The sequence below is a fragment of the Littorina saxatilis genome, linkage group LG17 (assembly GCF_037325665.1).
Source record: "Littorina saxatilis isolate snail1 linkage group LG17, US_GU_Lsax_2.0, whole genome shotgun sequence".
Classification (NCBI taxonomy): domain Eukaryota; kingdom Metazoa; phylum Mollusca; class Gastropoda; order Littorinimorpha; family Littorinidae; genus Littorina; species Littorina saxatilis.
The window spans coordinates 65,160,144-65,185,249 of record NC_090261.1 but is presented as its reverse complement, the minus strand read 5'-3'; the positions used below and the strand labels follow the sequence as shown (position 1 = coordinate 65,185,249).

The window sequence follows — 25,106 nt, the reverse complement described above, 5'->3', positions numbered from 1 at the left end:
TTGAACTTCCTGTTTTCTCTCCATCAAGAGTACATTTATAACTCACTAATTAACTGCGTTAGCAGACCTGCCAACCCTTGTGGAACCTCAAAGTGTAGCAATGTTTTTAATTTTTTTTTTTTAATTTTAAGCGTAGCAAATTGTGTTTTAGTGTAGCAATACTAGCATTGTCTAACATTTATTTGCACATCCATATTGAAGCTATTTCGCACAAGAATATATACATTTTTAACAGTTTATTTGGAAAACAAGAACATAATGGCCAATGGAGAGTGTCTGCAGTGTCACTTACAAGTGTGGAAAATGTTCTATGACACAAATTCTGACAACCAAAAGGAATGAGAATCAAAAATGAGTCCCAGGATTCACAAGAAAGAGCAAAATTGTGCATGCTTGTGGTTATTTGTCTGAGCTTGGCAATTCTATTCTTGGCGTAACAGCATAACAATTTGTCTTAAAACGTAGCATGCTATGCTGAAAGCGTAGCAGTTAGCATCTCAGTGTGATTGTGAGGGAACCACTGCAGTGGCTCTACCACTCTGAGTGAACACTCAAGGAATCTGCTGCCTGCTATAACCGAAATGTGTCTTGAAATATCAATGTTTTCATAACTGATGCTTTGAACTGAAACTGCATACAAAAATATGTCCGTCACGCAAGAACTGTTCAACATTGTTAGTGAAACCCAGTGTTATCAAACAAAGTCAAGCTCACTCTCATACGTGTTAGCAGTGCCGCTGATTTTGTTCAGGCAAGGGGAAGTTACCCTGGAAAGAAGCTTTATATTTTGAGCTGGGAATAACACGTTGTTCAGTGACCTCATTCTTTATCAAATTCAACGAACCATATAATTCCTTGGAACATCCGTTATTTACCTGTAATTCTAACACTCAGACTGTTACTTATTACAATTCTATCCATTTCTTCAAAAGCTGTTGAATCCTGCCCATCAATACGTACTGATTTAATTTACTGAACTGCATTCCACTGTTCAAAAAGCCTGTTTTCTTCTTTCATTAAACTTTACACAGCACTGGGTGTTCTTGAAAAATCACGGACAACAAACTACAAATACACTGGCCTTTTTCCACGCCTGACAGCTGAGTTCACTAAGTGCTCTTCTTCACAATGCCATATTTGCCGTAACTTGTTCCCCCTGTACTTTACGCTCACTCTGATGTGCATGTAGTTTAGACATGTAGTTGTAAGCTGGAAAAAGTATGGTTATGCTCAGTGCAAAACGCTGAATGCCAGTAGTGAAAGAGTTGCTCCCCCTGTACTTTATGCTCACTCTGATGTGCATGTAGTTTACACATGCAGTTGTACGCTAGACAAAGTATGGTTATGCTAAGTGCAAAACGCTGAATGCCAGTGACGTTGGTGATAGAAGGGTAGCTTGAGAACTGAAAATCACAGCAGAGCAAAGAACCGCTTTCCAGAAGATATTAGAGTGGACAAGAGGAAATCACAGGGAAGACCACCTTTATTTACCTGATGTAATCTTTCGACGAAGTGTGTGTGAAAACTCCTCGTTTCTTCGTTTGCATTTCCCAGTTGTTCAGTGTTTACTTGGTTTTGCTCTAACTTTTGTCTGAAAAAGAGCTTTCAGCCCCGGTAGCTCCAAACGCAGATGAGACGGAAACGGAATCTTACTCATACCTGCTCTTTTGGGAGAGAAGGATAAGTAACAAATGATAACACAAAGAAATGAAAAGAATGACACATACATAATAATACACACAAAAATCAGCAAGGCCCCAACTACAAAACACAACAAGACACAAAGACAAAGACACGTGAAGACACAGACAAAGACACGTGAAGACACACTTGGCAGCCAACATACAGACAACAAACCCATGCCTCCAGGTGGTCCCAAAACGATGTACAAAGAAAAGATAACTGCTGCTTACCTTCTTGGCTGTGAGGTCGTCCCAGTTGATGCACATGAAGAAGGGGTGGGATTTGATTTCACTCACATCCGCCTCGCTACCTCCGAGTCTGGTAACCATGGAAACAATTATCAGTCATTCAATCTAAATGAAGAAACTCAAACCAGAAGAAACTCAAACCAGAAGAAACTCAAACCAGAAGAAACTCAAACCAGAAGAAACTCAAACCAGAAGAAAATTACCAGAAGAAACTCAAACCAGAAGAAAATTACCAGAAGAAAATTACTCGAAGAAACTCAAACCAGAAGAAAATTACCCGAAGAAACTCAAACCAGAAGAAAATTACCCGAAGAAACTCAAACCAGAAGAAACTCAAACCAGAAGAAAATTACCAGAAGAAACTCAAACCAGAAGAAAATTACCAGAAGAAACTCAAACCAGAAGAAAATTACCAGAAGAAACTCAAACCAGAAGAAACTCAAACCAGAAGAAACTCAAACCAGAAGAAAATTACCAGAAGAAACTCAAACCAGAAGAAAATTACCAGAAGAAACTCAAACCAGAAGAAAATTACCAGAAGAAACTCAAACCAGAAGAAACTCAAACCAGAAGAAACTCAAACAAGAAGAAAATCAAACCATGAAGAAAATTAAACCAGAAGAAACTCAAACCAGGAAAAAATCAATCCAAAAACATTTATGTGACTACAACCTGAAAGGAGACAGTCACAAGCAATCCTCTAAGTCTTAACTTTTTGTGGTAAAATGAAAATTTCAACAAAAATCAATTGTCTAGGTTAAATTCAACCCTGTCCTTCCCTTTCAACAGGAAATCCAAAACAAACAGTTTGCTGTGTCTAACAGCATATCAGTTTCATTCGCTGGACAATTCCATGGAAAATCTGCATGGCTTAAAATCACAAAGCAAATGCGTGAAAGCTGAATTACAATGCAGACCCAACAAACAAAGCAGGTGGTAAGAACAAGAAACTGTACTGCATGTCAACCATTCTTCACAATTAAAATACAATACAGAGTGACAAGAAAGTCAAAATCTTACGAGCCTCCACCAAACCAATAGACGATTTTTGGAAAATAACTCTCACTGCTTGTGCTACATGACCTTTCGGCAGAGTTATGCCGCTTGAAACTCTGACAAATATTTCGACTTCCGTTGCCAGCCAACATGTGTGTCTCAAACACTTGTACAGGAACAACGTGATGTTTGTCTGAGTAAAGAAAGGGTACTCACTCTTTCACAACCCATTCAAACCCAACAGAGTTATTTTAGGAATTCGTCAATTAACCTACTGCTTACCGTCGTTTTGGGTTTTTGGCGAGAAGCCCACTGAGCAAGGTCTTGGCCTCCTCTGAGAGGTTGCGCGGGAACTTGACGTTCTGGAGCAGGATGAGCTCGAACAACACGTCGTGATCTCGGTTGTAGAAAGGGAGACGACCACACATCATCTCGTACATCACCACCCCCGTCCCCCACCAGTCCACAGCGCGGCCGTAGTCGTTATCTTCTAGTACCTGTGTCAAACACAAACATGTTACACTTACAGAGAGGAGGCACAGCACATATACAAATAGCTAAAATACCTGACCTGAAAGCCTTTACCAAGCACACACATAAATCCCTTAAAAGTATTTTTCTAAGTTTAGAACCTGACAGACAGCTATGCCTGATGCTGAATTGTGCAAATAGGTAGCTATTCCAGCTCACAGTTTCAGGAAGACTGCCAACATCTGAACCCAGAAAAAAAACAGGGGTCATCATCTCAATTTCGCCTGGTGTTGTTGGCTTCGAACATTTTTCCAGAGGAATATATATAATGGAAAAGTTAGGAAACATACATGAACAAGGTTTCTGTTGAGGACAGATTGTTAAATTAAAGTAGAGGCTCAGCCCAAATGTTTGTGTTTGTTTGCGTGTTTACTGACCTCAGGCGCCAGGTATTCAGGTGTTCCACAGAATGTGCTGGTACTGGCCCCAAAGAACATCTCCTCTTTGCACAGTCCGAAGTCAGCGATCTTGATGTGACCGTCCTTGTCTAGCAGTAAATTCTCCAACTGAAACAAAGATGAAACACACTTAGCAGAATTCACTGTAAACGTCTGGAAAAGAACTCAAAGTCCTGTGTAACTGTAAGTAACCTGCATGGTTAATAATTCTCCAACTGCAACAAGAATGCAACATACTTAGCAGGCGCCCTGCATAATGCACTGTATACATCTATTTTTCAGAAGTGAGTTACCTTGAGATCTCTGTAGACAATGTTGTTTTCGTGCAGGTAGCCAAGTGCTGAGATGATCTCGGCACCGTAGAAGCGGGTGCGTTCTTCTGTAAAGACCCTCTCTCGAGACAAGTGGAAAAACAGCTCCCCTCCGTTCACATACTCCATCACAAAACACAGTCTGTCAGGGGTTTGGAATGAATACTTCAGTTGCTGCAGACAAAAAAGCAAAAAAGTGGCTTTACACTTGCAACAGCAAACTGTTCGATTTTATATTTGGGAAATTTAAAGAAAATCACTGCTGATATTGTGTAAAGAAAATCACTGCTGATATTGTGTAAAGAAAATCACTGCTGATATTGTGTAAAGAAAATCACTGCTGATATTGTGTAAAGAAAATCACTGCTGATATTGTGTAAAGAAAATCACTGCTGATATTGTGTAAAGAAAATCACTGCTGATATTGTGATGATTGTGATAATTGTGATAATTGTGATAGTGTGATAATTGTGATAGTTGTGATAGTGTGATAATTGTGATAATAGTGACAGACCTGCCTACCCCTGAAATGTACCATGTGTAGTTTTGGGTGTGAAAATAAGGCAAATGTGTAGTTTGGCAGGTGAATGTGTAGTATTTCAATTTGATCAACCCAAACCGCAAAACAGAACAGTTACTTATACCGTACTAAAACAAACACTCAACACTCCAAACAAAACTATTACAATGTGAACAATACTCCTCATACAAATACAAACAAAGCCCCCACAAAAATACAAGCCAAGCATTAAGTTTATTTGTTAAGAAAAAAATTATTAACTAGTTTGGAACATTTGCATGGGTGAAACTGATCAGAATTAAAAATAAGGAAAATGAGGCCGGGGTCCAGGGGCCGCCCACGCCCTGGTGGGGTGCAGGGGCAACGCCCTCTTAGGGGGCCCAGGGGGGCGAAGCCCCCCGGAAGAAAACGAAAAATCAGGCTTTTTAAGGGTAAAAGTAGGCCTTTCCTGGTATCTCAAACACACAAATTTGCACAGTAAACAATGATAACAAATGCCAAGCTGTAGTCCGATAATTCGCGCGCTCAGGGAAACAAAGATTCAGCGATGTCCGGTCACTGTGTTAAAGAAAATAGAAACCGGATCGCCGGCGAAAAAAAAAGAAAAAAAAATTTTTTTTTAATTTTTTTTTTTACAGATTTTCAAAATAAGGAATTCTTTATTTGACCAATTTCATTTGGCGGATTTTCGCACAAGGCGGAAAAGTTTCACCCATGCATTTGTTAAAAAAAAGCTATGTTGAATTCAAGACCTGTGACAATCTGAGAACATCAAGTCACAAAAAGTAGGGACTGGGAGTATGTGTATCAACATGAAGGCAAATTTGCATATAAACAGAACAGGTTTGCGTCGGCAATAATAATAATATGGCAGGTCATTGCCTCTGCTCTGGTTACCGATCTCTCAAAAGTGAGCTTGTCTTGGTCTTCTTTCCCTGGCACGGGTTTCTTCACAAAACAGTCCAATTTTTCCTCTGCTTTGGTCGGGATTTCTCGAATTCCTCATGAGAAGTGCTTTTCTTGTGGCGGTTACACGGTCGTAAAGCCCACTGTGCTTCTCTGAAAAAGCCGTGTTGCACACGGTGCAGTGGGCAAAATGTTTCCCTTTTCTCCACGAAACTAGGCATGGATGCTCCTCATAGTACTTTAGCAGAAAAGCCTTGCTGGGAGTTTGACCAAGCTTCTTTTTTTTTGCTCGTGGCGGTTGATCGCCAAAGTCTTCTGAATCCGTGTTCGTCGCTGTAGCCATTTTTTTCCCTCCAGAAAGAATGAGCTACGAAGTGACCGCGTTCAGAAAAGTATGTGCTGAAACGCCCGCGATAGTTGTAATAACAGCAGCAAGACCAACTGACTACGCTACTCTCGCGGGCGCCGGGCATGTTTTGCACGCAGTACACAACCGGTTAGTACAAATTATGGATCGGAACTCGCTCGCGTTTTTGCGTATTCAAAATGTCAAAATGTGTAGTCGAAACGAAACATTTGCGTAGTATAAGACAAGCATGCGTAGTTGCGTAGTTTGGGGACCAAAATCGTAGTTTACTACGCTCAATGTGTAGTGTAAACAGGTCTGTTGTGATAACAATCATTCTTTCTCCTCTAGGACCTCACAGTTAGTGTTCCAACATTTTTTTTTCTCTTGCTCTTTTTCCTGCCATCCCTTTGCAATCAAATAAAAGAACAGAATGAAAGACAACTTTCAATAAACCACGCCCGTTCAAGACTGAATGCAAGACAGCCTGACGCTCAGAAACAGCCTGAGTCAAATTGATTTTTCTGTAAATTAAAAAAAAAATTCCATTGGTCTATAATGCCTAGAATTAGAAAACTTCAAATGTTTTCTACAGCAATAAAACTCAAAAGTAGTTGAGGTTGCATGCACCTTGGTTAGTCAGCTAACATCCCTTTAGCATTTAACTTTTTCTTCTTCTTTTTTGTGTGCAAATTAAAGTCCATTGCCAGACCTGTGTACCCTAAACCTGAGGCAAGAGTACTTTTTCAAAAAGTTAAGTGTATTTTTCAAAAAGTTGGTGTACTTTGCAAGCAAAGCCATATGGGCTTGGCAAAACGTACGCCGTGGGTGCAAACGTGTTTGTGTAAGAATAGCATGTCTTGTGAACATCTTCAGAATTTAACTCCTTCGGCGATACAACAGGGATAAAACAATTTTATTTACCTGTCAGTTTATAACATTATAACCAGTGTCTTCCAAGCAGATTGATAATGAAAAGATGAAGTTCGTGAAATAACATCTGCGGTTGACAGTGGCAAGTTCATTTTTACAATCATCTCAGAAAACATTGCTTCAGCACGGACTACAGCCTTTTCTTCTGGCAGGATTTGCTTTGCGGGAATGAACTTAATAATTCCTTGGCAGCTTTCAGCGGATTTCTTTGCAGCAACCTTGTCCATGTGAGTTTTGGAACTGCAGTGTCGTTCGATGTCATATTTCCCAGCATGGACAACGGAGAAATCTAATTTAAAATACTTGCAGTGTGCATGACTTTTTCCCATAGTAGATTCCACAATTCCTGGCTCTTTCTTATATTTCTCCAAGAAAATCTGCTGCTTCTGCTGTTTAGACTTGGTACAGTCATCCGAAACTGGCACATTTTACCGCTTCATTTTGCCACGATTGTCCAGACGATCGCACGTGCCAACAACTGAACAAGGTTTCCACAGCTGAAGACTCGCTGTCATAGTTATCTCCCTTCGACCGAAACCGGTATCAGTTGTACCATCCCGTAATCAGCACACCAACACCGGAAAACGTATTCTAGACTTTTTCTTATGCGTATTTCGTGCGTGTGTCGCGTATTTACGTACTGATAATAATTTGGCGTACAAAATACGCCCAAATCGTACTGGTAAACAGGTCTGCCATTGCAAAGTACTCACTGTGAGGAAGGGGTGTTTGGTGGTTTGTAATACTCTGTTCTCTGTTAACGTGTGTGCAACCTCCTCCTGCAAAACAAAACACACATTTAGATAAACTCTTGCGAGTACAAACGTATCCAACGTCATGTTCATCTACAGTACACAATGCAACAATTTGCAGGGCAGTTGACAACAAGAGAGAGAGAGAGAGAGAGAGAGAGAGAGAGAGAGAGAGAGAGAGAGAGAGAGAGAGAGAGAGAGAGAGAGAGAGAGAGAGAGAGAGAGAGAGAGAGAGAGAGAGAGAGAGAGAGAGAGAGAGAGAGAGAGAGAGAGAGAGAGAGAGAGAGAGAGAGAGAGAGAGAGAGAGAGAGAGAGAGAGAGAGAGAGAGAGAGAGAGAGAGAGAGAGAGAGAGAGAGTTGTCTATGTAACCAAGTGTGAGATTTTCTCCAGGTGATGTCACATGTTACAAACTATGATCTGTTAGCCAACTGCTCTTTTCCACATGCAATTTTCCACACAAACAGCTGAATATGAATCCAAACTTTCTGTTGATCTACAAATGCTTTCTGAAAACTTTTGGACACCCCCCCCCCCCCCCACCCCCCGATATGGACTAGTCTGTGGAAAAATAAGTGTCATGTAACATCAATGTACATCTACTCGCTGCCTCTGCACTTGTGACCTTTCCTTGCGGTCATATCAACAATTCAAAATACCATTTCTCTTGACTCACCTTTGCTATAATAACGGCTTTCTTGAGAATCTTGATGGCATACAAGTGACTGGTGGCTTTCTCCTTGCACAATATCACCTTGCCAAATGTTCCCTTGCCCAGCACTTTGAGAAAGTCAAAGTCATTCAGTGACTGCAAACAAATCAAATCAACCTTCAACATCAACTTATCAACATTTCAGTCACACTGTTAGAACAAGAAAGTAAAGAAGAAGTGCCTGATCATTTCCACACCCAGTCTTTTAACACCACCAACAAACAAACAAAAATAAAATAAACGAGTGAAACCTATACACACCCCTATACCGGGGGTGTAATAAACAGCACTTGAACAATTCACAATTGGATAATGTGAGAATAGGAAAGGGGGGGTAAGAGGTTAAAAAATAGACAAACATTTTTTTTTACAAAGGAATTATGCCAAGAACCAAATGTTATCTTCCCTTCTTGAAAAAAAAGGAAATTGGGTCATACAGAGGTTTACAAAGGATTTAATTGGGTCAGAGAAAGGTTAATGAGGAATTAAATTAGGTCAGGTTTATGCAGGATTTGAATCTTGATTAGGTTAGAGGTTTACCAAGAATGTAATAGGGTCAGAGAGGTTAACAATAATTCAATTGGGTCAGAGATGTTTACAAGGATTTAATTGGTTTAGTGAGAGGTTAACAAAAGATTTAATTGGGTCAGAGGTTTGCAAAGGATCCATTCGGGGACAATAGTGGGTCTACTTCTTTCCACTCCTGCTACAGACACTGACTAAATGACATAGTGAAATCTGAAATGGGAAGTCAATTTGAAAGCAATGCTCAATCATGAGTCAAGGAAACAAACTGAGCTCTGTGCCAAGGTGCAGGAGAAAGTGACCCAGCGGGTGGGAGCCATCTGCGATGTTGGATTGGTTACAATTGACATTTGTAGGGATCTTAATGAATGTTCAGTTCATGCACCTCAGCCGAAATCTCTACAAGCAAGCAAAGGGAGATGTGTGAGGGAAGGTGTTAGGACAGACTAAGAGTGGAGTGTGAGTGGAGAGGAGTGGAGAGGAGAGTGAGTGGAGAGGAGTGTGAGTGGAGAGGAGTGTGAGAGGAGTGTGAGTGGAGGGGGGTGTGAGCGGAGAGGAGTGTGAGTGGAGAGGAGTGTGAGTGGAGAGGAGTGTGAGTGGAGAGGAGAGGAGTGTGAGTGGAGAGGAGAGTGAGTGGAGAGGAGTGTGAGTGGAGAGGAGTGTGAGTGGAGAGGAGTGTGAGTGGAGAGGAGTGTGAGTGGAGAGGAGTGTGAGTGGAGAGTTTGTTTAATTGCTTAACGCCCAGCCGACCACGAAGGGCCATATCAGGGCGGTGTGATTGGAGAGGAGTGTGAGTGGAGAGGAGTGTGAGTGGAGAGGAGTGTGAGTGGAGAGGAGAGGAGTGTGAGTGGAGAGGAGAGGAGTGTGAGTGGAGAGGAGTGTGAGTGGAGAGGAGTGTGAGGAGTGTGAGTGGAGAGGAGTGTAAGCGGAGAGGAGAGGAGTGTGAGTGGAGAGGAGTGTGAGTGGAGGGGGGTGTGAGTGAAGAGGAGTGTGAGTGGAGAGGAGTATGAGTGAAGAGGAGTGTGAGTGGAGAGGAGTGAGTGGAGGGGGTGTGAGTGAAGAGGAGTGTGAGTGGAGAGGAGTGTGAGTGGAGAGGAGTGTGAGGGGAGAGGAGTATGAGTGGAGAGGAGTGTGAGTGGAGAGGAGTATGAGTGGAGAGGAGTGTGAGTGGAGAGGAGTATGAGTGAAGAGGAGTGTGAGTGGAGAGGAGTGTGAGTGAAGAGGAGTGTGAGTGGAGAGGAGTGTGAGTGGAGAGGAGTATGAGTGAAGAGGAGTGTGAGTGGAGAGGAGTATGAGTGAAGAGGAGTGTGAGTGGAGAGGAGTGAGTGAAGAGGAGTGTGAGTGGAGAGGAGTGTGAGTGGAGAGAAGAGGAGTGTGAGTGGAGAAGAGAGGAGTGTGAGTGAAGAGGAGTATGAGTGGAGAGGAGTGTGAGTGGAGAGGAGTGTGAGTGGAGAAGAGAGGAGTATGAGTGGAGAGGAGTGTGAGTGGAGAAGAGAGGAGTGTGAGTGGAGAGGAGTATGAGTGGAGAAGAGTATGAGTGGAGAGAGGAGGAGTGTGAGTGGAGGGGGGTGTGAGTGAAGAGGAGTGTGAGTGGAGAGGAGTATGAGTGAAGAGGAGTGTGAGTGGAGAGGAGTGAGTGGAGGGGGTGTGAGTGAAGAGGAGTGTGAGTGGAGAGGAGTGTGAGTGGAGGGGGGTGTGAGTGAAGAGGAGTGTGAGTGGAGAGGAGTGTGAGTGGAAAGGAGTGTGAGTGGAGGGGGGTGTGAGTGGAGAGGTGTGAGTGGAGAGGAGGTGTGAGTGGAGAGGAGTGTGAGTTGAGAGGAGTGTGAGTGGAGAGGAATGTGAGTGGAGAGGGGTGAGAGTGGAGAGGAGTGCGAGTTCTTTCTTTCTTTATTTGGTGTTTAACGAGTGTGAGTGGAGAGGAGTGTGAATGAAGAGGAGTGTGAGTGGAGAGGAGTGTGAGTGGAGGGGGGTGTGAGTGAAGAGGAGTGTGAGTGTGAGTGGAGTGAGTGGAGAGGTGTGAGTGGAGAGGAATGTGAGTGGAGAGGAGTGTGAGTGGAGAGGTGTGAGTGGAGACGAGTGTGACTGGAGAGGAGTGTGAGTGGAGAGGTGTGAGTGGAGAGGAGTGTGATTGGAGAGGAGTGTGAGAGGAGTGTGAGTGGAGAGGAGTGTGAGTGGAGAGGAGTGTGAGAGGAGAGGAGTGTGAGTGGAGAGGAGTGTGAGTGGAGAGGTGTGAGTGAAGAGGAGTGTGAGTGGAGAGGAGTGTGAGTGGAGAGGAGTGTGAGTGGAGAGAAGAGGAGCATGAGTGGAGAGGAGTGTGAGGAGTGTGAGTGGAGAGGTGTGAGTGGAGAGGAGTGTGATTGGAGAGGAGTGTGAGTGGAGAGGAGTATGAGTGGAGAGGAGTGTGAGTGGAGAGGAGAGGAGTGTGAGTGGAGAGGAGTGTGAGTGGAGAGGAGAGGAGTGTAAGTGGAGAGGAGTGTGAGTGGAGAGGAGTGTAAGTGGAGAGGAGTATGAGAGGAGAGGAATGTGAGTGGAGAGGAGTATGAGTGGAGAGGAGTGTGAGTGGAGAGGAGTATGAGTGGAGAGGAGTGTGAGTGGAGAGGAGTGTGAGTGGAGAGGAGTGTGAGTGGAGAGGAGTGTGAGTGGAGAGGAGTGTGAGTGGAGAGGAGTGTGAGTGGAGAGGAGTGTAAGTGGAGAGGAGTGTGAGTGGAGAGGAGTGTGAGTGAAGAGGAGTATGAGTGGAGAGGAGTGTGAGTGGAGAGGAGTGTAAGTGGAGAGGAGTGTGAGTGGGGAGGAGTGTGAGTGGAGAGGAGTGTGAGTGGAGAGGAGTGTGAGTGGAGAGGAGTGTAAGTGGAGAGGAGTGTGAGTGGAGAGGAGTGTGAGTGGAGAGGAGTGTGAGTGGAGAGGAGAGGAGTGTGAGTGGAGAGGAGTGTAAGTGGAGAGGAGTGTGAGTGGAGAGGAGTGTGAGTGGAGAGGAGAGGAGTGTAAGTGGAGAGGAGTGTGAGTGGAGAGGAGTGTGAGTGGAGAGGAGTGTGAGTGGAGGTGAGTGTGAGTGGAGAAGAGAGGAGTGTGAGTGGAGAGGAGTGTGAGTGGAGAGGAGTGTAAGTGGAGAGGAGTGTGAGTGGAGAGGAGTGTGAGTGGAGAGGAGAGGAGTGTAAGTGGAGAGGAGTGTGAGTGGAGAGGAGTGTGAGTGGAGAGGAGTGTGAGTGTGAGTGGAGAAGAGAGGAGTGTGAGTGGAGAGGAGTGTGAGTGGAGAGGAGTGTAAGTGGAGAGGAGTGTGAGTGGAGAGGAGTGTGAGTGGAGAGGAGAGGAGTGTGAGTGGAGAGGAGTGTAAGTGGAGAGGAGTGTGAGTGGAGAGGAGTGTAAGTGGAGAGGAGTATGAGAGGAGAGGAATGTGAGTGGAGAGGAGTATGAGTGGAGAGGAGTGTGAGTGGAGAGGAGTGTGAGTGGAGAGGAGTGTGAGTGGAGAGGAGTGTGAGTGGAGAGGAGTGTGAGTGGAGAGGAGTGTGAGTGGAGAGGAGTGTAAGTGGAGAGTAGTGTGAGTGGAGAGGAGTGTGAGTGGAGAGGAGTATGAGTGGAGAGGAGTGTACGTGGAGAGGAGTATGAGTGAAGAGGAGTATGAGTGGAGAGTAGTGTGAGTGGAGAGGAGTGTAAGTGGAGAGGAGTGTGAGTGGAGAGGAGTGTGAGTGGAGAGGAGTGTGAGTGGAGAGGAGTGTAAGTGGAGAGGAGTGTGAGTGGAGAGGAGTGTGAGTGGAGAGGAGAGGAGTGTAAGTGGAGAGGAGTGTGAGTGGAGAGGAGTGTAAGTGGAGAGGAGTGTGAGTGAAGAGGAGAGGAGTGTGAGTGGAGAGGAGTATGAGTGGAGAGGAGTGTGAGTGGAGAGGAGTATGAGTGGAGAGGAGTGTGAGTGGAGAGGAGTGTAAGTGGAGAGGAGTGTGAGTGGAGAGGAGTGTGAGTGGAGAGGAGTGTAAGTGGAGAGGAGTGTGAGTGGAGAGGAGTGTGAGTGGAGAGGAGTGTGAGTGGAGAGGAGTGTGAGTGGAGAGGAGTGTGAGTGGAGAGAAGTGTGAGTGGAGAGGAGTATGAGTGGATAGGAGTGTGAGTGGAGAGGAGTATGAGTGGAGAGGAGTGTACGTGGAGAGGAGTATGAGTGAAGAGGAGTATGAGTGGAGAGTAGTGTGAGTGGAGAGGAGTGTGAGTGGAGAGGAGTGTGAGTGGAGAGAAGTGTGAGTGGAGAGGAGTGTGAGTGGAGAGGAGTGTAAGTGGAGAGGAGTGTGAGTGGAGAGGAGTGTGAGTGGAGAGGAGAGGAGTGTAAGTGGAGAGGAGTGTGAGTGGAGAGGAGTGTAAGTGGAGAGGAGTGTGAGTGGAGAGGAGTGTGAGTGGAGAGGAGAGGAGTGTAAGTGGAGAGGAGTGTGAGTGGAGAGGAGTGTAAGTGGAGAGGAGTGTGAGTGGAGAGGAGAGGAGTGTGAGTGGAGAGGAGAGGAGTGTAAGTGGAGAGGAGTGTGAGTGGAGAGGAGTGTGAGTGGAGAGGAGAGGAGTGTGAGTGGAGAGGAGAGGAGTGTGAGTGGAGAGGAGAGGAGTGTGAGTGGAGAAGAGTATGAGTGGAGAGGAGTGTGAGTGGAGAGGAGTGTGAGTGGAGAGGAGAGGAGTGTGAGTGGAGAGGAGAGGAGTGTGAGTGGAGAAGAGTATGAGTGGAGAGGAGTGTGAGTGGAGAGGAGTGTGAGTGGAGAGGAGAGGAGTGTGAGTGGAGAGGAGTGTGAGTGGAGAGGAGTGTAAGTGGAGAGGAGTGTGAGTGGAGAGGAGTGTGAGTGGAGAGGAGTGTGAGTGGAGAGGAGTGTGAGTGGAGAGGAGTGTAAGTGGAGAGGAGTGTGAGTGGAGAGGAGTGTGAGTGGAGAGGAGTGTGAGTGGAGAGGAGAGGAGTGTGAGTGGAGAGGAGAGGAGTGTAAGTGGAGAGGAGTGTGAGTGGAGAGGAGTGTGAGTGGAGAGGAGAGGAGTGTGAGTGGAGAGGAGAGGAGTGTGAGTGGAGAGGAGAGGAGTGTGAGTGGAGAAGAGTATGAGTGGAGAGGAGTGTGAGTGGAGAGGAGTGTGAGTGGAGAGGAGAGGAGTGTGAGTGGAGAGGAGAGGAGTGTGAGTGGAGAAGAGTATGAGTGGAGAGGAGTGTGAGTGGAGAGGAGTGTGAGTGGAGAGGAGAGGAGTGTGAGTGGAGAGGAGTGTGAGTGGAGAGGAGTGTAAGTGGAGAGGAGTGTGAGTGGAGAGGAGTGTGAGTGGAGAGGAGTGTGAGTGGAGAGGAGTGTGAGTGGAGAGGAGTGTAAGTGGAGAGGAGTGTGAGTGGAGAGGAGTGTGAGTGAAGAGGAGTATGAGTGGAGAGGAGTGTAAGTGGAGAGGAGTGTGAGTGGAGAGGAGTGTGAGTGGAGAGGAAGGTCACATGCTAAGGACACAACTCACCACCTTCTTTTTACTCTTGTTGAAGTCCAGTAGAGACTCTGTCCCAGTGTCTTCCGTCACTTTGAGAGTGTCCGACACTGACCGTATGGCTGCTATCCACTCCTCCCTGTAACACAACAACACCTTGAATCACTCCCAGTCTCGCATCACAACGCCAAAGGTTGTGGAAAGATTTCAGTACCACAGACAGAATGGAGGTAAACCTGATCGCATGGCATCCACTCCTCTCTGAAACACAACAACACCATGCTTCACTCTCACAGGAACAGAGTGAGTACCACAGATAGACTGGAGGTAAACCTGATCGTATGGCTGCTATCTACTCCTCTCTGAAACACAACATCTTGATTCACTCTCACAGGAACAGAGTGCGTACCACAGATAGAACGGAGGTAAACTTGATTGTATGGCTGCTATCCACACCTCTTTGCAAGACAACGCCTTGCTTCACTTTCACAGGAACTCGACACTGTTAACGGAGGCACTTACAAAAGCCAAGGGATTTGGAAAGATTGAGTATACAACTGATGCACATCTGACAGAGAAAAGGAACATGATTAAATACATACAAAGGCACATGATGTAGAAGCAAGACATAGAGATTACACAACGTCATCGAGTGAGGGACCGAAAAATATTGAAACTCGAGGATGATTTTTTTGTGGTATCAACCGAGACCGTAGGTCGAGGTTGATACCACACAAAAAAATCATCCGAGAGTTTCAATATTTTTTGGTCCCTCACAAGATGACGTTTGTGTAATTTGTGTATACAATGATCAACGACAAAGACAAAAATTAAAACAAAAACAACACGAACTCTTTTCCATCGAGGAATGGTGGAAGGAAAATAACACAACCGGAAATAGATCTAGATCTAAATTGATCTCTATGACCCGTGCCTTGATACCATTGAGATCATAGGAGATGCACAGCAGTGCCGATACCAGGTTTCTTTAGCTTCACTTTAAAATGATATCAGAACGATAGTTATTCACTTGAAAGTGAACACAGGAGAGTTGTATACACTAAATTATCATTCAGAAAATATCTTGCACATCTTATATCACAGTCCCGTAAACTTTAGTTGCATTGAAAAAAGCAGCTCCCATCACGTTTGTTCTTGTTGTTTTTGTGTGTATGTGTGTTCCGACAACCATGCTAGCTCCATAAAAATAAAAATAAATGAAAAAAGCATCAGGTATACGCAAACAGGGGAGAAAATGTGCCGCAGAGCATCATTTTCGCGTGATGACTTTTGTATGTTGGAACAACCTTTTATGAGAGAGTTGCATTCATTGCTAGAGGTGCAATAACCACAAACTGACCTTTCTTCAGGTGAGTCCACACAAAACATTCGCTCCACCACTGTTGTCCATTGCAAGCCTCGTATCAGGAAGGTGTTTGGTCGCGGTCGGTCTATTTTCATCAATTGACAATCTGCACAAGCAACAACACACTACTTTCACAAAGATTCAGTCACAACAGAACAAATTTCCAATGCTACAAATACAATCTGTCCACCCCTTCCTGATCTAAAAACAATGTTATAACATTTGTTGACTGTAAATAAAGTTCAAGTACAGACTAAACCGCACAGGTCTGTACCTCATCGCACCCAGTCAAACCTGTCTAAACTACCACCAAGAGACAGTCCAAAAGTGGTTGCTATAGACAGCTGGTCGCTAGGAAAAGTCGTTTTATATAGAAAAAGAACTCATTGGGATCCTTTTGGTTGGTTTTAATACCAATAGGGTAGGTAGTCATTATCAAATGGTTGCCAGGACAGGTTTAACTGTACAACCATTCCCAGTCTTTCAGCAAATAGTATAAACAAGATTTTCCCGCATTGGCCTCATCGGCCATGAGTGTGTCTGCTGATGACATGGACCTCCCCCTTCATAGATCTTTGCTCACGAAGCCAAGACATGATGACAAAGGAAACAAACCTTTGACTGTGAAGTTGTTGAGAGGGTCTGAAGTGTCGCCACCTTCTGGCTTTGACCTGTAGCCCAGGAAGGAGCCATCTTTACACAGGATGAAGTAGCGCTTGCGCCAGTTCTTTATGTGTTCCCCTGTAACAGTCAAGGATTGTAGCCTGTACTTTCCGGTATGTTTGTAAATTGTAGTCATTATCAACCTTAGAACCTATGTACACTTACCCATCAGTTCAATCAGTTTAACAGTTTTAAAACAAAATGTCCATATCAACCTACACATTCGCGAATCACATCAGTTCAATGTCAAGTTTTGAATGAAACAGTTTTAAAATAAAATGTCAATGCATCAAAATGTCTTTGACTTTTCTCTTGTCATCAGTAGTTGATGGCAACAACTTAAAACCGTGTGTAATGGCAGGCATTGCTGATTACATTTCTCGTTTATAAAAATCACTGAATATTGGGGTTTGTTGTTTATGGCGATATTTGAGTGAGATTTGGAGGGCTGGTGTGCAAAGGCTCGAGCCGTGCAGACAAAAGAGATATATTTTTGTTAGGTGTGCTAAGAAAAAGAGTGCAGGCATGCGCCACTGATTTGCCCGCCAAGGGTGGGTTGCATGAATGACAGACCTCGATACAACCCCAACCCACAACATTGTCATGCTCGTAAGATAATTGCCTGTGTCATTTTTTAGTGTTTTAAGAAAAAACGTTTTTTGTTTCTGAACAATCTGCCTATTTCATTTAAGTGATAAGTAGCAAACTGCCTATTTCGACCAGTTGAAAGCGGAATAAGCGAGAGTTAAAGAGCTGGCAGCAACGTTGTCAATCAGTCATTTTAACAAGTCACTAAGAGTGGGAAAGACATTGAAGCGACAGGCCTGTATTATATGACTTGTCCCACCAAAGTCAGGACTTTAATTGTATTCTAAATCATTATTATGCGCTCTCCCGCATCCGTTGCGAAGATGACCAACAGTGGTTCCTGCAACGTAAAAGATCCAGATCCAGAGCACAACTGCATAACAACCCCAACAAGCTTTTACACACCAAAAACGTGTTCCTGTATGAAAGCGGCATCATCTGCTAAAAAGTGCCTAACTCAGAAATGAGAACGGCAGTTTTGCTTACGTTACCGTGACGATGGTTCCCGATAGTCTGAGAGTTTACAAGTACTCTTTAACACATGATAGGTACCCTTCCAGTAGCTTCCCCTGTAGTCTCACTGCAAAAATGCCTAACACTGAGTTAGGTATTTTTCTTATGAGAGTGACGACATTGTACTTGTAATTGTAAAGTTCTACACGTTTATCAACAAATTGTGTTCAGTCTGTAACTGGGTCATTCTCAGAAATGGTGGTCCAAAGTGTTACATACAAAGTAAAAAATAAAGTGTCAAGAAATACAAAATAATTGTTTTTACTATGAAGTCTATTGTTTGCTATACATAATAATGCAAAAATTAGACAAAAAGAGTAATTGGTTGCTGAATAAGAGACGTTTTAAAGTGTTGTATTTACGCAATGAATGTTGTAACATGGAAACCAAATTCCAACTTTAAACCACCTAAGCCTTCAATCCTTTGTGCATTTTTTATCAGTTCTGCAGTATTTTTGTGTTCTACCCAACACATTCTAGTTATGAAAGGTAAGGACTTCAACTAATATTGGTAAAAAAATGACATTTGGAACAAAACTAAGGTGAATGTCGCAACACAGAAACGAAATGCTTGAACCACTTTCGGTTCCTGTGCGACAGACATGAATCTGCACTGTTTGGCCTTTCCTGCCGGCAAAACCCGTCTGACCCAAAATAACTACACAAAACACAATTCGTCCGAGTTTGCTGTATTTGTTGAAAGTTCCTGTTGCGTTCAGATTACCCATTTTAAGTACTTGATGAATGTCGAACATCGACGATCAGAGGATACGAAAACTTCTTGGCTGCTTTGTTCCGCTAAACTTCGCGCTTTGAGAGACTGTTTGCACTCGATATCCTTCCGACACTACATTGTCGCCATCCGCGGTGTGTAAGTTTGTGACAAAGCTTTGCAGGCTCGACAATTAAGTAAAAACCATCTTCAGTCGTAACGTAGATCAGGAAACGACGCCATGAGTTTCAGCAAATGATATGATTCTGGTGTTTTCTGTGAATATTTGGCTGTGATTCAAAGGACTATTTTCTTGTTCGAACTTCCTGTGCGCCAAAGAGCTAAAAATAGCCGTGATGTGGCAAAGTCATGGAGCACATTGCTGTCCGATGTTCGCGCGTCGAGTCTGGATACGATGCGTTACGACATTCATAATTTTTTTTTCGAAGCCCGTAACTTCAAATTCAGCGTGAGTTTTTGCAAAGATGTGTTGCTACGTCCAAGACTGAACTCCTGACTGTCGATTGCAGTAATTTGTTGGTGTTTGCATTTAGCCATGAGACTGAACATATTGTTGATCACGAAAGTCGTGTAACGCTTCGGCGATCCGGAAACGGCCGAACTTCGCAATTGAAAAGCACACAAAAACAACACCAACGTATAGAAACCTTTTTTATTGACATACAACAATGCTTTAATGTCTCAGGAATAGATTCAGATGAAAAAAGTCGTGGTAAAAATAATTTTAATTTACTTGTTCATGATTTCAAATGTGTCACCCCTACTCACTCTCACTGGTCCACCATTTCTGAGAATGACCCAACTGAAAAAAAATAAACTGGTAAAATTCAGTGCCCTCAAAATTCTTTTTGCAGGTCATTCATGCATGCCTGTTCATTTCTTTGTAAATTGTAAGGCCTAAAAAAAAAATAGGTGTGGTTACGGTAACCGGACCTACCCTATTTTTAGGGGCCGACCCTATACTTTTTATTACATTTGTCTAAAAAAAACCAAAAAAAACCCACAAAACAAGTGCAGAAAACGCAATGAAAGCGAAAGCGCTCGAGTCGCACACTTATTTCCCTGTCAAGTAGGTTTAATTTGTACACATTAGAAAAAAAAGTAAAAAAAAAAAAAGTGATTGCCTACTTTCCTACCCTATTTTTTTGGCTATGTTACCGTAACCACAGCTATTTTTTTTTTTTGGCCAACCTTGCACCACCTGCAAATTGCAAACAGTGTATCTTTTCCTGTTTTAGTCTTTTACCATCCATTTACACAACAATCTATGAGTATGAGTGTAGAATAATAAACTGTCTTCATGAAAATAGCTCACCTCGCTTCCATAAATATCCCTCCTTCACACTGCTGTGCATGTGTGTGAAGTTGGCGCTCATGGCCGCCACTTTGGCTTTTTGCTCTGAAAACAATTGGTAATGGTATCCAATAACATTAACAATATTAACTGTGTCATAATAATAACTATTAACTGGCGATAATGTTACTTGTTACGAAGTGGATTCACAGCGCGCGGCGCGTTCTGCAGCGTTGCGATTCACAACGAGCGGCGCTACGAGGAACGCTGCAATTCAAGACGGCCGATGTATTCTGCTGTTACATTTCCTTCACAATCGCAAAGTTTACAACAGTTACATCTATCTGATCTATTCGAGAAATAAAACTGTCAATAAAACAGAGCTCCATTCTCTCTCTCTCACTCTTTCAACTGAATTCACCATATATCGCTGCACCGATGTAAAAACGTGCCTAAGTTCCGACAAGCGCTTAGAACTGTACCCACGGAATACGCGCTATATAAGCTTCATATTGATTGATTGATATTGATTGAATACTTGGCAGTCATATACGTCATTGCAATGGCTTCTACTATATAGAAAGGAGCTGAGGTTTTTAAACTGGGATGACGTTTTTAAACAAGTATCCGAGTACAGTGCCACGGAACTGTTCATAGGTTCTTAGGATTACATCGGGCACACAAATACGCGATTTTTCTTGTTTTTCTGGTTGATTTGAACGCATGCGCAGATCATTATTTTTAGTGTTTGTTTTTCCCCCTCTTTCGGTTTCCTTCTTCGTTCCATGTAAGCGCTGGAACTGTTAACTGGTGTATAGATTTACTTGAGATAATATAATAGAGGTAGGTGCAATCAATTGTTGTTCAACTTCAAAATGTTGCTGATAATCATACATGTACAAAAATGAACCGCGTCAACAATCTGCGCTGGTGAGAGCAATAGCCGCGCTCGGTGAATCGCCGCGCTGCACAGAGCGCCGCGCTTTGTGAATGGCTTGCCTACTTGTTATGTTACACATGTCTACATGTACTTGCTGCCCTACATGCCAACCAGCATACTTGGCAATAAGTAACATGTACTGGATCTCACTTTACAATAACAATTAGAGATTTACATCAAGTACCTCTCAGCTGCATGTCATTAATGTCAGTCTCATACTCATAGCTACCAGTACAACAACCTACTACTTTCAGTGCTCAATGATATTCCTTATCATAACCGGTCAACATGGAATCTTCTGGGCAAGTTGTTTACAACAAATACGACTGCAGCGGAATTATCCATGTCAAGTGTTTTCGACCCTCAGTCTGTCACAGTGTCAGTGCCCAACAAGTGTTTCTTCTGGGGAGCTCTGCAGTGAGCAATAAGTTGAATAACACTAGCAGCGCCACTAAATGTATGATACAGTATAGCACATGTATTATAACCATGTGTACAATTTGACAAGCTTGATAAAGTGAAAACATAGTCAAGACCGACCCGTAAAGAAAAATAAGGCGTCATTAGAAAATGCGTCCAACTCATCAGTTTTGCCTGCAGTCAGATAGAGAGAGAGAGCATAAATCTTCCGTAGTCACTGTTGTGTATTCGATACACGAGCGAATCTCTGCCAGAAATCTACATAAATCGGCCTTTACACGCTTGGAGAATTATACCTTGACTCTGCCTGCGAATCAAGATGTGTCTCAGCTGGAGAGCGAAGGTATTTTCCACAAGAAAACCGGGCACTGTTGATTACAAGCCAAATTACTTAAAGACTTTTTCTCGCAAATGGCGAGACTTCCTCAGACAGGGCACTGACCCCAAGTGCCCGGATATTGGGAGCAGACAACCCTATACATTTGTTTTCGCAACCTAAAACCGGTTTCTTTCTGTTGTATTTTTTTTCAACAACTTGTCAAACATTCTCACCTCTGATCACAATAGGAAAAGAATTCTATCAAGCTAAATAATTCCTTTAAAGCGATGTTTTGACACTTAAACTTGACAGATACGTAAGTGTCAAAGACAGTTTGTGTTGTTACAACCTATTTCCGGTCAATCCTGATTCGGCTTTGCCTCGTTTTGGATCACAACAAAATACGAGTTCTCAACGCCACATGATGGGGTGGTCATTGACTCCATGGTGGACATTCACCGAATTCCGGTAAACCGGTTACCTTGAACCCCACCAAGCAGGTGAGGGAACGGTTCAGGGGGGAGTCTGGCCGAGCTGAAACGACAATATGTTGATCGCAGAGATCATGATTGTTAGCGATCGGTCTGAAGTGCTGGTCAGAAAAATCTGTATCCTTGCCAAAAGCATTGTGGAATCAGTGTAGCATTACACACACACACACACACACACACACGTACGCACGCACGCACACACACACACACACACACACACACACACACACACACACACACACACACACACACACACCCACCTCTTACACAAACACCTTAAATCCGCTTGATACGCATTTGCACATGCACGTGTACACATACACCCTCGTAAAATAAAATTTGATTTGATTTGAATACACCCTGTACACACACACACCAGTGGGATAAAATTCATACTCAAGGACCTTAGCAAGGAAAAACCTAAGAGACATAATAGACCCCAGTCCCGTTAAATTATGAACTGTTAGTGTTACAAATCTGCAAATGTGATATTGTGCTTCGAAGAGCAGGCCTACATTGCAAGAAGATAAACATGTACACATCATGACATTTCCTCATGTACAAAAACAACAAAGATCAAGAGAGCTCCAAGTCAAATGCCAGAAAAAAATCTCCAGGCAGAATTCATTGTATTTGGTGCTGAAGCAAATTCAAAAGGGAGTGCAGCCAGCATTTATAGTGATAATATAAGCTGCATTGAAACCATTGGACACATGTTTAAGATGGAGTCACCTTTACCTGGTAATAGATTTCCCAATGTGCCTGTTAGGGTCTTATGTCAGGGATCTGGATTTGCTTGTGAGGTGGAAAGAATTAAAGAGTATGGCCTCACCACGGCCACTGCCACACAGCTGTATGAGGGAGATCTTTTCACGATTAATATTTTCTTGACATGTCAACTGCAGACAGGGATGAGGCAAAGGCCTACAATGCCAAGCACATCTTCTCTTCAAGAGTGGGAGACATCAATAAGGGACTTGTTCCACCCTACTTTGTGAGTGATATTTTTTTTTATCAACAATGAGTTTTTTACTCTTCACAAAATGTGTCTCTAATTCTTGTCTAATTTCACATGTTGTAATGATACAGAATTCTTTTTTATCTGGGTTAAAAAGAGTTCAGAAAGGAAGGTGGTTTGATAACATGTTGAATTCAGAGACAACGAATAATGCAATTGTTTTTATCAGTAAACATTTGTTGATATCTTTTGTCGTACAAGTCCTGGTGTGGGTTGAGGTTTGAGATTGACATGATGATTGACATGATGATTGACATGATGATTGACATGATGATTGACACGATGATTGACATGATGATTGACACGATGATTGACATGATGATTGACATGATGATGATTGACATGATGATGATTGACATGATGATTGACATGGATAAAACCAGTGAAAATCTATACTCTTCAATCTTGTTGCCCCTTTGTCTAGCTGTTCACACTATGTTCTAATCGTACAGTGGAACCCCCTTTTAAGACCCCCCAATTTAAGACTTCCTCCCTTTTAAGACCCTGTTTTCTCAGACTGTTTGTTCATAACTTCTGTAAATTTACTCCTATTTGAATACTCCCTCCTTTTTAAGACCTGACTGTGTTCAGACTTTTGGAGGTCTTATAAGGGGGGGTTCCACTGTATCAGGCTAATTCCCCCCGCCCCCCCCCCCCCCCCCCCCCCCTCCAGACAACTGTGACTGTCTTTGTGTTTAGACTCTGTGTGCTCTGTTGGCATCCATGCATGTTTTTCTTGTTTCATGCAATGTTGATGCTGCAGGCTGAGGATGGAGTGCACCTGTACTTTATCCAACGAGGACGTCTGTACTTTGTGGCGTCCAGCACCTCCAAGGCTTCACAGATAGCCGCCACAGAGTTTCTCAGTAGGTAAGTCTCCGGAAATGTGTGGAGCACTGTATATAATGTAATGTGTAAATAGAATTGATTTGTTATTTTTACTTCACAAGGCGGAAACAAATATCTGTGCGAGATTCTTGAAATTGCGGCAGTATGGGGCTTTAGGGTGGGTTGGTAGGTTGTGATCCTCAGTGTTGAATGAAAGGAATTCACTTGATCGATTAGATACACCTCAAAAGGTTGCTGTACGTATGAGAGATAAGTCAAATGTCTGTTGATGTTTCAGGCTGTACTACATGGCAAAGGACCTGTGCGGCACGGTGACGGAGGAATCGGTGCGAGCCAATCAGGTCCCTCTCTTTGAGATGCTCCACGAAGCCATGGTGAGATGAAGAAAGATCAGAGCACTAACAGGACGCCGGCAGCTGAGGTTTTATTTCTAACAAGCTACTTAGAATTATTGTCATTGTCAGTGTCACCTAAATCCACTGAATGATCAATATATTAGCCAACAGAATAACAGCATTAGTGCAATGTCATTTGGCTTGCCAATGAATTTCAGTTTGTTCTGGCAATATCTGTCTGTGTTCCATAACAAGGAAGCTCCAATCTTTCTCAGAAGCATAAGTAAAATTGCACTCTCTTCTTGCTGTAACAGTGATTGTTTCAGTCATGCCTTTGAACTGTGTGTACACATGTTGAACATGGAGACATGAGAAACAAATGTATGTGCAAGTATTTTGAACTCAGTTGTTGCGTTATAGGATGGGGGCCATGTTCAGATTGTGAGCACAGAAAAGCTGCGGCCATTCATACAGAGCACGCCTGTGGCGGTGCAGCGAACACCGTCCACTCCCGAAGAGGTGGCCTCCAGAATGGTAAGCCTGTTGTCCAGCATTACACACGTCCAATTTGGCACACATGCACGCATACCGGCATGCATATCCAAACACAGGCATGCTCACATGCATACATGCATGCAAACTGACCTACACACAGAGACAGATTTATCAGGCAAACGTGCACACAGACACATGTATGCACACACACGACCTCACAGGCAGATTGACGTTCACAGGGACTGTTTGTTTTGAGTGACCTTCGAACAGCTGTTTGTTAGTATGTTACAAAACATATCTTGAAATATGACTGATATGGCTGTTTTACACAAAAACATGTACACAACAGTTTTGTATGGAAGTTTCATATGTGTGTTCACTCTATTTTAGAATTAAGTGTTGTAGAAGTTTCCTGTATTTTCAGGACTAGTTTGATGTGTGCACAATTCTAGTGTTTAACTTTTCATTTATATGTTTGTTTTTCTTTTTTACTTTTTGTTTTTGTTGTTTAGTTGTTGTTGTTGCGTTGACACTTTACACACAGCATTTACATCAGGCACACACATGTCACTTGGCTTTCTTTGTGTTCTTTCATTGTATTATTTTATTATTTATTCATATTTGTTTTATTTTTGCTGGCAGTTTGGCATAGAGCGTACGTCCCCCGTAGCGGCCAGCGGCAGATCAGCTATTCGTAGTGCCGGAGATGTGAGTCTCTCCTGTAGAAATCCTTTTGCTTGCTTTGCTTCTGTCTGTCATTTCTCCTACAAATTGTTGATCTTATCTTGCTGCTTTTTTTTCTTTTTCTTTTTTAGCAGTT

The 25,106-nt window shown here is 43.3% G+C and overlaps 2 protein-coding genes across 7 annotated transcripts in view; one reads left to right on the top strand and one right to left on the bottom strand.

Moving 5' to 3' along the window:
* LOC138952185 (RAC-beta serine/threonine-protein kinase-like) overlaps positions 1 to 21,219 on the bottom strand; it is a 36,682-nt gene extending 15,463 nt beyond the window's left edge. Inside the window, exons 1-11 of one of the 4 annotated variants that reach the window (XM_070323783.1) lie at positions 21,076 to 21,219; positions 19,441 to 19,524; positions 16,244 to 16,369; positions 15,623 to 15,734; positions 14,296 to 14,401; positions 8,299 to 8,430; positions 7,586 to 7,651; positions 4,150 to 4,341; positions 3,836 to 3,964; positions 3,210 to 3,424; positions 1,914 to 2,001 (exon numbers count right to left, since the gene is read on the bottom strand). In XM_070323783.1, the coding sequence (XP_070179884.1) occupies positions 1,914 to 2,001; positions 3,210 to 3,424; positions 3,836 to 3,964; positions 4,150 to 4,341; positions 7,586 to 7,651; positions 8,299 to 8,430; positions 14,296 to 14,401; positions 15,623 to 15,734; positions 16,244 to 16,369; positions 19,441 to 19,501 (1,227 nt within the window). In that variant the 5' untranslated portion in view covers positions 19,502 to 19,524; positions 21,076 to 21,219. The remainder of the gene's footprint in view (positions 1 to 1,913; positions 2,002 to 3,209; positions 3,425 to 3,835; positions 3,965 to 4,149; positions 4,342 to 7,585; positions 7,652 to 8,298; positions 8,431 to 14,295; positions 14,402 to 15,622; positions 15,735 to 16,243; positions 16,370 to 19,440; positions 19,525 to 21,075) is intronic. The other 3 variants (XM_070323785.1, XM_070323786.1, XM_070323787.1) reach the window with 3 other exon arrangements.
* A 125-nt stretch (positions 21,220 to 21,344) lies between these two features.
* The window catches only part of LOC138952186 (AP-4 complex subunit mu-1-like), a 37,465-nt gene continuing 33,703 nt past the window's right edge, over positions 21,345 to 25,106 (top strand). For all 3 annotated transcript variants that reach the window (XR_011451320.1, XM_070323788.1, XM_070323789.1), the window contains exons 1-6: positions 21,345 to 21,706; positions 22,495 to 22,583; positions 23,371 to 23,477; positions 23,734 to 23,830; positions 24,212 to 24,325; positions 24,929 to 24,994. Coding sequence is in view for 2 of the 3 variants with exons in the window: in XM_070323788.1 (XP_070179889.1) it covers positions 21,646 to 21,706; positions 22,495 to 22,583; positions 23,371 to 23,477; positions 23,734 to 23,830; positions 24,212 to 24,325; positions 24,929 to 24,994 (534 nt within the window). In the remaining variant the exon portion in view is untranslated. The remainder of the gene's footprint in view (positions 21,707 to 22,494; positions 22,584 to 23,370; positions 23,478 to 23,733; positions 23,831 to 24,211; positions 24,326 to 24,928; positions 24,995 to 25,106) is intronic.